The following is an 11,218-nucleotide window of genomic DNA, read 5'->3' on the forward strand; positions in this document are numbered from 1 at the left end:
GACCGAGAAAATACACAAGTTGCTCGTCTTAAATCCGTCATTACACGCGTATTAACCTCGTTCGCCATTTCCCTTTCTTTCATCGCTTTTTCCTTAGTAATCACTTGCACTTTTTCTTTCTTTTTTTTTATTGCAAGATAAATTCTCATTTCTATTCGATTTATTTTTGTTCTTTGATGTTTTATTCTTGTTTTAGTTTTCTTCTTGTTGTCTTGTTCGACGAAGAATTATTTCAACCAATTGCGGTGTTCAAACACGAGATTCGAAAATTAAAGTTTGTCTATCGTTGACGTTTTTTTTTTTTTTTTTTCTTCATTTCGACAATATTCCTTATAGGAAATCGATATTAGTGATAATAAACGTTCAGGAATAGACGTGTCACAAATACTGGAATGAAAATGACAAAGAACGTGGATCAACCGTCTGTCAAGTTTTTTCTCCAGAATGATCGTTTACTTTTGGTGCTCGCGCTACTTAATTTAACGCAGACAAAGAGAAATATATGTCACGATATCGTGAAAGTACGAGCAGTCGTATCTGCGAGAGCGAACGGCAACGGTTCGACATTGAGGAAACGTGCAGGCCGCAAGATGGATCCTTCTCGGCTTATATCGCGGCAGATTAAATTAATTTCGTTCAATTAATTGGTAGTTAAGATGTTTAGTGGTAAGTGAAAGAGTTTAGTCGCTGTCTTCCACCCTTACTCCTAATTCTATAGCGTTACGCTCTCTTTCGCTCCAACTTTATGCGTTTATCTTTCCCTTCTGTGTCAAGCTAACTTCCAAACAACCGATGAATTCCTAGGAACGTGTGTAAGTTGACTTTGAAAACTTCTAACGAAGAAAGAACGGGGGACAAGGGAAGTAGGAAAAACGCAGCAACTTGATTGACTCGGTTTTATTCGCATAACATTAATACATAGCGTAACAATACTTTTATACGAGATATTTTAAACTTACACGATACTTTGCCGATCTGCGATAAATACACGTGCAAACGATACGTCTACGAATTCTTACGGTAATTAAGTACACGCGATATTTACACTAATTGTTACTTATGTTAAAAAATGTTACCGGACGTTTTTCACAGCGATGAAACGAAAAATGATCAAATTGAATAAGACGATTCCAAAAAATTGCATAAAAATTATATATATAAACGATTATATATGTATATATTACAGCGCAAAAAAATTTGATCCTACGGCCCTCTAGCAAGTAAGATAAGAAATATCTTCGAGGAGGTTTTGCAGGATAGATTAGGTAGATTTCTCTATGTCGCTATTCGTCGATAAGATCTTTTTCTACGATACGATGATTTCTACCATATCAACATACGATATTCTAATACGCATTGCTTTATCGATACAAGTTTCGTCGTATATAGGCAAATCTTCGTTCGAAAACCTTCATTGTTGATTGTTTACCGAACGAAAAGACCCATATGCGTTAGTTGATGAACGGATTTTCATTTATAATCGAGTAATTATTTCGCAACTCGGATCTGATTAGATCTGCTAACCTTTCCATTGCCTGGAAAAAAAAGGTCGCTACATATATCGAATAATGGTAACTTTCGTAATTCGGTCGATATTATGTAATTTGGATTGGTTTAATTGTAAGTTTGAATTTATTACATAGTTAGAACTTACCAAGTTCATTTCTTCGTAAGAAGCTTTGGAAAAACTTGCTCTAATAGCGTTGCATGGTTTGCTAGGATCTTTCATAAAGGCTGCACCGGGCGCCATTATGACACCCTCCGTGACCCCTCGCTGCATAATCATCTTCCATGTATCCTTAATGTCTCGAACTTTGATCCAGAGGAAGAAACCTCCCTTTGGTATCGTGAAATCTACTAAACCTGCAAAGTAGACGATACATATTAATATGCTACCACTAATAAGGATGATACCGCTAATAAGTTACTAATCGTAGGAATATTGAAATAATTTCCATAGATTTAAGAGAAAAATAGTATTCGAATGCACGGCACGTGTTTAAAATAAAACGAAATAAAACATCAACAATCATAAACATAATTAACTAAATAAGTTAATCACAACTATAATAACTAATTGATTGATTGATTAATTAATTGTTTTTCAAAATTACATTCAAAATGAATAATTTACCAAACGACATATATATATATATATTTCATTTAAATATTTAAATTAAGAAGAAGAACTCTCGAGAAAATAAGCATGTTCCATAGTAACGATTATCCGCTATTTGTAAATTATACGAACCGCTCAAATGCTTTTCAGCGAGTCTGGCGATAATATCCCTTCGTTGTTTATAGAATCGCCTTATCCCCATGAAATGTTTCATCATTCCGTCGTATCCCCATAATTTCATCAGCTTGTACAGTATCACCTAGAAACAACGGTTAGTCATGAAGAAATCGTCCCTTCTTCGCAATCGCATATGATAAAAAAAACCGTTCTGTGTTTATATTTGCGATAACAACCGACACGCGCCACCGTTGATACAGGATGGGCATACGTCCAATGATAATTACGCGAAGCGTGCGAAGCGCTGTCGATATTTTTCACGCGATTTATCTTCATACCGAAGAAATAATATTTACGTCTACAAAATGATACATAATAACCATCGACCGTATCTTTACGAAGCGTGCAGTGACATATGTTTTATTGACGAATACGTTGGAAATGGTGTATCGACGCGTACTTTATACGTACCTATGTATTTACGCATACACACGGACTTTGAAAAATCGCGACGATCGAGAAATTGGCGATCGCACGTCTTAAGACTTCTTTTATTACAACGTTATTAACCTCTGGTTATAATCGATGCTTTTCATCGTGTTTTATCGTATTCGGATAAAATCAGCATTAGAGACGAAACTCGGTGAGTTGTATCGACGGTGGAGAATGTTGGAAAGCTTTATGGGGTAGAAAAGCAACCCTACCAACCTGGGATAATGTAGCGGCATGGAGGTGACTGCTCTGCAAATGGAGTTCTATACTCGCTATCAGTGGAGCCGCTGCTGTGATGAATCCCAATCTCAGACCACTGCTGATCACTTTTGAGAACGAGTCCAATCTGATCACTCTGCCTTCCGTGTCCAACGATAAGAACGATTTTGGTTCCACCTGCGCATAACCCATTTCGCATGCTATCAAAAATTCTCCGCTATGGACAGTGACAATTATTCAAACTGTTATTTCAGGCAGTCGAACGTGCAATAACATTTAGTATGATTAATACAGAAACTAAATGATATTCTGGGTAATTGGTCGGAACGATAATTGATATTCATTCGACGATTTTGTGGTTTTAACTATTTTGTCATATGGTTCCAGAGAGATTGAAATGCTCTACGAATTTATACCGACCAAAGGAATTAGAAAATTGCATAAACGTCGCGATATAATATAATTCTTTTCGCGAAATTATATTCGACTTTTTACAAATTTCTCGACGTTTCGGATCTCGTGAATAGCAAGACTGAGATCTACGAGCGCGAGTAATTGTAATTTTTCATTATTATTATTATTTAGTGTCGTTGATAGCGTTAACTTGATTTTTCGTGCCACACTACTCCCTTAACGTCGATAGTAAATTAATTTCTATCGATATGACAAATTTATCATTTTTTCGTTTGGCAATTTCTATTTTGTTCGAACATTTTGATCGTCGTATCTTTGGTCGAACAATTCTGAAATTGCTTCTAACATCGTATTACGTGATATCCACGAGTTATCGCCAAAAAGAACAAATATTTTGAAGAGTCGAGCGATAAGAGAGAAAAATCAACGAAATAAGAAGAGAAAATAAAATGTAACTATTTAGGAAATAAAAGCGTGAGAAGAATAAAAATATCACTCACCTCGTTGAAGTGCATGAAATGATAAGGATCATCGTCCAGGATCAGGAAGTTGTATTCGCACGCTATCCTGTAAATCTCCTTCCGCCTTTCCAACGGGATAATGACGCCTGTGGGATTCGATCCGGTGGCGTTTATGTACATTATTTTTGGCATTTTCTTGCCAGACAGCTCCCTGTTCCTCAACGTTTCCCTGAGAATCTCTGGAACAACGCCATGCTCGTCCTGAGGGATAGGGATCAGTTCCACCTTATGTGGCGAGACCTGTAATCGAAAAACCATTTTCCTCGAATCTACGCTATCGATCGCTGCATAGTAAAAATGTCCTGAATTCGTTGTACCGATTACCCGTTACTCCTTATTCGTCAATTACCCGCTTAAAAATTCTCATCGTTTGCCACATACGTACGTAATAACGAAGACCGCTTATCACAGAGATTATGTATCTAGCAAAGAGGGGAAAGGCGTCTATCTATCGAAACGTACGACTTGATTTTTATGACTAGCCGTATAACAACGAGGAAAGATATTTATCCCTGGAAATCTCACGTATTGATAAATCGAAATATAAGAAATCTTGTAATTATCTTGAAACCGACTCGAGTTAATATTTTATACTTACAAAGAAATTCTTTTTCGGGTCATCGTAAATATTTCATCAGCATAATAATTCGGATTTTTCCGGATTTCTGATTTCTTTTATCTCGTGCACAAAAATTTCAATGTTGCTTCGTATCTCTTATAGTTAACGCCCCGTTTACGATTAAATATCCTTTAAATTCCAATTTCTCTGTCGTTTCAATTTCAGAAAAAAGAAAAGAAGGAGGAAATCGTTAATTCTTTCTATATAATAAGAACGATATATCCCTTAGGAAGGAATCCTTATCCTAAATAAAAGAGAAAGGAACTTTGTTTCGATCTTCGAAACAATTTAATTGCAGAATATTAAGAGAAACGCGATCGAGTCAAAAATAGTCGAGAATTACTCACCACAACTTCCACGCCCGGATAAAAAGGATCGTGCACCAGGAGTGGATCGCCGGGGTCGAGTATGGCCTCGAGAGTTTTGCTTAATCCGTCCTGAGATCCAGAGACGATCACGATGTCACGGCTCTCCCACAAGGGTGGTGCGTGCGTCCTTCTCTGGAACTCCCTCAGGCTCTGAAACCAATTTAGTATTCAATGTCGTTAAACATATTGAAGGCAATTGCGTTATCTCAAAGCGAGAGGAAAAAAGTGAGAAAGAAGCGGTTTAACTACAAACGTACGGTTATTCGCGCGTTTTTCATAAATGTAATCGTTATTCCAATATAAATACCATTCAAGATCTTTATCGAGTGACAGGGATGTGACATTTCATAATCATTCGGACATCTTTATCTTTGATTTTGATTGTATAATCCACGAAAGAGCTGCGTTTTAACTCGCCTCTTTGTAATTACAGTCTATTTAATATAAATTTAAAAAGAATTTTAATCTTACTCTTCGTAGCTACGGACTATTTAGAGTAGAGTCTAAAAAATGTTGATCTTTAATCTGTATCGTTAAAGAAGGTAGTAGGTATATTGGATCGTGAGAGCATAATGTAATGATCTAGTAAGTCGTGGTACCAAATAATGTGGCAAACTACGCATCTCTGGTAACACAGCAAAGATAAGAGCAACTATAATTAAGCGATAAAATAATATATCGAAGAATAGTTGAACAATCGCATGTTTCTTTAGAGCCAAAATTCTAGAAATTTTCCAGCGTGTCTAATCATCTTCTAATTGTGAATTAAAAACGCAGCAACGTCAGCATCACCGCTTCTACGTTATTCTATCGTGTACGAAGCTTGTATATGGCATGGTTGTACAGAATAGCAGAAAGATCGAAATCATTAGACAAGGAATGAAATGAAAATTGTGCGGCGTGCCAATAACTGGCAATTGGAATCCATAAAACAAATTGCTCCGAGTGAAATCCAATTTTCAGTTACCTGAAGAAGCGGCGGGTAGCCCTGAGTAGGAATATACTGCAAAGCTGAACCCAATTCTCGCTCGTCAAGGGTGAAAGACGATCCATCTTTGAGTTTGATGGAGATCTCTGCGAAAGGGAAGGTTTCTTCGTTTGGCATACCCTCCGCTAACGAGACCACGTTCTTCGGCGCTGAATACGCTATTTTGGCTGAAAGACGCGCGAAAACACATCGTTAGAAAACTGTCCCTCGCCCCCTCCGATTCTTTTTCCACTAATGACAATGAACAAGGTTTTCGACAAAAATCTTAATTTTATCTTCTTACTCAATTCCCTGGTAGTGGCCGATCTTCTACGTTTAGAGACTTCCGTCTTGAACGACGAATAATCCATCTCGAATTTTTCTCTCGTCTTATGCATTTTCGTTCGCTTTCTCTCGATGCACCTTGAAGGCCGATCGGCGCAGGTTCGAATATCAAATGGATCGAAAGCGAAACGAATGGCAAATAGCAAGTAAAACTATGGAAAAAATATGACTCTTTTTACGACAAATGCCGATATGCTAGTAACAAAGGAAACTTCTTGCCGGCGAACAGGAAACACGAACGAATGGAAAAGAACAGAAAATAAAAATCGATCGTTTAATAACACATTCTTTTTCATGAAACACCAACGCTATTACTATCAATACTGACAGCGCGGCTCGTTTACCCAGCTTTTATATTTAGCGATAGCTTTGGTTGCGTCAGATAACATTAACATATTCGAAAAGGAATACACAGGAATACATAGTAGTACTTTGACTATTTACTATCATTACTATCAGCCTTACCATTACTATCAACATTCGTCTGACTGTTCAAATACAAGTATCTTTTAGGATGATGAAAATGCTTCCAAGATCGAGAAATTGTTTCAAGGAATTCGTTCTAGGATGTTACAAACAATAGTCATCGATGCGAGATTATGACTAGCTGTAAACAATGGTGTTGTAACGAGTTCTGATATGCAAATAAGAATAAATCTTGTACGGGTGAATGCTTTTCTGCATAAACGTTGATACTTTTAAAACGAAACGAATAAACGAAACATTTAATATATATGGAGCGTCTTATTTTTTTTTTTTTTTTTTTTTTTTTGGGGGGGGGGGAGAAACGTTAGTCGATTAGAGTTATTGAAATAGAAAAAGAAAAGAAAATTGGACTTTGTTTCATGAGTTAGCTCTAGACTCGTGGCGGGAATTTTTAAATTTTTATAAATTTCGTATCATGGATTACAAGAAGTAGGAGAATTGGGATTTTCGATCATGCGTCGGATTTATCATAAACGTCTGACGAACGATTCTCAACACGTACGTATGTCATGATGTAATAAAAGATCAGCGTTTCGTTTGGCTGAACGGATGACAGTAAAACTGATAGTAAAAATGACCCGGTTTCCGTCAACAGTGCCACCGTTAATGATCTCCGGGGCAATTACTCGACCGATACCAACGATACCAAAAACTGCAATTATCCTTCTCGTAACACCACGATTGCAATCGAACTGTTGCAAAAAAAAAAAAAAAAAATATGGGAGGGGGGGGGGAGAAAAATATCGAACTGAAACTATATTACTGTAGGACAAAAAAGAGACTAATCAAATCGAACTAGCCATTTGTTACTAAAACTCCAATATCGGGATAAAATCCAATATCGCCGTAAGTAAAATCGAACAAAACACTGAACTTTCGTACAAAGCTTTTTCTATGTCTAACGATTACGTCGTCCAAGCACGACGTGACGAGATTAATTGCTTCATTACGAAATTACTCTTCGTCCAAGCCTTTATCTGTCTTCTGTTTAAGGCAAAAACGCACTCCATTTCGATCGTTTCTAGGAAAGTTGGTGAACGAACATGCGTCAAGATACGGCTTGTCAACGACTCTATTTTTTTCGACTCTTCCTTCTTCTTTCATTTCGAGCGGGGCCAATTCGAAAAACATTCTTTTACATTCGCGATACATTTGTGGGAATTATTGTCAAAAGATAGATAAAGCGACGAATCAATGTTGATTCCTCGTCCGTTCGAGGATGACTCGTTGGCATATCATCAACGAACCGTGACATTCGATCGTCAACGCGCGAGAAGTGGAAGTTTTTAATTAGAAAAGAATTAATCGGTCCTGATAAATTCTTTTCTTTTCCGTAATCGGTCGTTCCCTTTGAAGTATGTTTTTATACGTACAGGTTCACGAAAGTATTCATACTCGCTTTTTCTAAATATATTATAATATGCTGTACTACCTAACAGTCAACTTTAAGTTATACTTAAACTGGCTGTTCATGCTGTATATTAATTTTTTACTAAATATACGTTTGCAATAAATATCTTGTAATTTTTATATACATCTTCGGATTAGCTTCATTTTACTTTCAATTTGAAAAAACTGTTTACGTGACATGCACATAAAAGTTTTCTTTGATAAGTGTTCAAATATTTTCGTCAGCCAGTGGACACGTATTTTGGTTATCAAAGCGTATATTGCAGATCCTTTGGTGGGACGAACCAACTCCCACCAGAAAATCGCTGGAGCACGCCAGCTTTATTATTCTTTCTCCGCCGCTAATCTTATACAAGGTATTTCGTAAGCGTCGCGCGTCGCGCTGATGCAAGAAACGTCGAGGTTTGCTATGTAGACTGCGTTTCTTTCTCGTGCAACAACTCGTCTAATCACGTAGACTGTAGACGAAGGTCACGGCAAAAGGTGAGAAGTTTGCTCGAAGGGTAACTGCACGGTAAACCTTCTGGATTTTGTATTCCATTCGCTAGATAACATTTGAGCCATAGTTATTTGATTAACTTAACTACTCGATGCTTCTCAGCGAAATTCGACGAACCTCTGTTGTATTAAGTATTTTGTTTTGTTGTATTAAGTTTATTTAGGATCCATTGAGGGAATAGGCTCGATCATATCGAAGCAAGTGAAATTTTTCACAGGTTCGAAGTCAATCATATGCAATTGATATGTAAATACTTATGAATATATATGCTAGGGCAGACTATTACGATTATATTATATACTACGTTATATAAAACTGTTTGAAACTTGATTAACGCTATCATGATACACGATTATTATATTTTTTAAAATTTAAATCTGTAGGAACACGCGCATGGAAATTATAAGGTATTTGTTATGTAAAAGGTGAAACATAGTATCGAAGATAGTATTATAGTATTATGTTATCAAGACCTATCATTAACCGTTACCACATAAGAAAATTTTTCAAGTAAATGCTTTTTTATGTTCTATGCGTTTTCAGGTTTATTCGAAAATTTATTGAAAAAATGTATGTTAAAAAATGATTCAAAATTTTAAATGTTTTATTCACGACGTATACATATTCAAATTCTTTCAAGGACCGCTATATGTGTGAATGTGAAAATATATGTATATAACACAACACAGGAAATGGCACATTCTGAAACACGTGACCGAACTATATCGCACCACTTGATTATGCAAAATCCGAGATGGCATCGGTTTATCCTTGTAGTCATAGATACACCATATTTGAACCAATTACGTAATGCACGGGAATAGAAAGATATCTGTGTGGTTTTATAAAAAAAAAAAAAAAAAAAAAAAAAAAAAATAGGCTATAATCGTATCACAATTAAAACGATTAGACGAATTGTAAGAAACTCGGAGAAGAAGAATTCGTCTCTTATAAATTTGGTGTCTGCTTATGTGAAATCGAGAATTATTTTTGACACCGATTTCAGTTCGTTGATGCTGGAATGAGATTGATACTCGAATTTTCAAAGTTCAACGACACCGAATGAATCGTGTTTCGAAGGAATTCAAACGAAAGCAACATTCACACAGTGGTTTCGCGTAAACCGGTTGGATAACGTCACACTGTTGCGATTTCATTTGCCACTTCCCTCCGCTAATGAATTTAAGCAACCGCCAGACTGACATTCAATCACATCTATTACCAATAAAATCAATATATTGTCTTGTTGCCATATTCCCGTCATCGTATAGTTATCATATAATAAATATACTTATCAAGTTTTATAGAGAGATTAAAAAGTTTGTGGAATAAGTACGATACAATTCGTTAATAGACAATGTCAAATAAGCATTGTTAATATTCATGGTTGTTAGGTATATTCGTTATATTTATTTGACTAATAAGTTCTTCGATTTAAAGATTCTAATATTAAACCTTTAAAGCGTAATAAAATAACGAAAAATTAAGAAAGAATAAGATTTCAAAAATAATTATTTCATGTGTTTCCGTATCAAATATAAAAACTAAGTACTTTGATGCGACGATAATCTTTCATTAAAAAAGAAAAAGAAAGTATTGATAATTCTATGCATCGTTATATATTTAATGATTTGAAATTTACTATATATATATACCATTATATGTTTAATGGTTTGAAAAAATATCTTCTTCGTAATCTCAAAGTAATTTCTACGGAAAGCTTGTTAAGTTTTCATACGATTCTTTTAATTTGCTAATACGATAGTTTAATAAGGTGCAAGATTGCATTTGAAAGTTCAACGTGATATTAATCAACGAAACCCATTTGTTTTGGCTCGATGTTAGTTCAAAGGTAATCGCTAATTAGTCGTCCAGAGGTTGTCATTAACGAATTTTTCAGAATAGGTAATAATACGAATGACAGTAACAGACTTCTATAATCTGCTAATTGTAATTATAACGGCAATATAATGATAATTTGAGATTGTTACGATAATTAGATATTGTTACAAATAACGAAAAGATCAATGTTAAATAACACAAATATTTTCAAAAATTACACGAACGATTCTTATCGATTATCATTGTATTATTTGCCTGTTTACGTTAATATGTTTTTCCACGTATGCACATGATGCAACAATCGTCATTACTTGAGGTCGCTGCGATAAAGAGAGAACGAGCGTGCTCACCATTTTACGACTAGAAAATTGCGATATATCATTGATCGATAGACTCCTCGGATTCTTTATTCGATTTTATTTGGAATCTTTATTCGATAATCTTGTTTGTTCTTGAAATCTATTAATATTCCAATTTTCAACCAACATGTTTTCGAATGATTTCGAATGACGATTATCGAAAAAGAAAAGATGGTCATGGTCATTCTCCTTAAGAAGCGATCTCGATTGCTGATTTTTAAACGATATTAAGTTTTCCTGGTAGCGACATCTTACGCTTATTTGGCAGACTATAATAAATATTTAAGCGTTTGTTGCTTCCACAGATTCTGGAAACAAAAACAAACATTGTCAGAATTGATAATTATTTGAAAGGTTCAACGATCGGCAACAGAAAGAGGCGCGCTAGTAAATAAAATGGAACGTAACTATACGATATTACGACAATCCGCGGATGAAAAG

The 11,218-nt window shown here is 35.5% G+C and overlaps 1 protein-coding gene across 1 annotated transcript; it reads right to left on the reverse strand.

The window, feature by feature from the left end:
• Window positions 1-886: 886 nt before the first annotated feature.
• On the reverse strand, window positions 887-6,517 carry LOC139988630 (kynurenine/alpha-aminoadipate aminotransferase, mitochondrial). Its single transcript, XM_072006278.1, has 8 exons — window positions 6,141-6,517; window positions 5,837-6,024; window positions 4,849-5,019; window positions 3,862-4,122; window positions 2,945-3,124; window positions 2,252-2,378; window positions 1,655-1,863; window positions 887-1,535 (listed from the first exon to the last, which is right to left on the reverse strand). The coding sequence occupies exons 1-8, from the start codon at window positions 6,232-6,234 to the stop codon at window positions 1,452-1,454; spliced, it is 1,314 nt and encodes a 437-aa protein (XP_071862379.1). The 5' UTR covers window positions 6,235-6,517; the 3' UTR covers window positions 887-1,451.
• Between the last annotated feature and the right edge of the window lie 4,701 nt (window positions 6,518-11,218).

This window comes from Bombus fervidus, chromosome 6 (genome assembly GCF_041682495.2).
Source record: "Bombus fervidus isolate BK054 chromosome 6, iyBomFerv1, whole genome shotgun sequence".
Classification (NCBI taxonomy): Eukaryota; Metazoa; Arthropoda; class Insecta; order Hymenoptera; family Apidae; genus Bombus; species Bombus fervidus.

What these genes read in the sequence shown, in the direction of transcription:
- LOC139988630 (XM_072006278.1), bottom strand. Translation starts at nt 6,234, where the DNA reads ATGCATAAGACGAGAGAAAAATTCGAGATGGATTATTCGTCGTTCAAG. An exon ending in ATCCGGGCGTGGAAGTTGTG is followed by an intron (nt 4,123 to 4,848) that starts GTGAGTAATTCT and finishes TTTCGATTACAG; the next exon opens with GTCTCGCCACATAAGGTGGA. An exon ending in ATTTCATGCACTTCAACGAG is followed by an intron (nt 3,125 to 3,861) that starts GTGAGTGATATT and finishes GGTTATGCGCAG; the next exon opens with GTGGAACCAAAATCGTTCTT.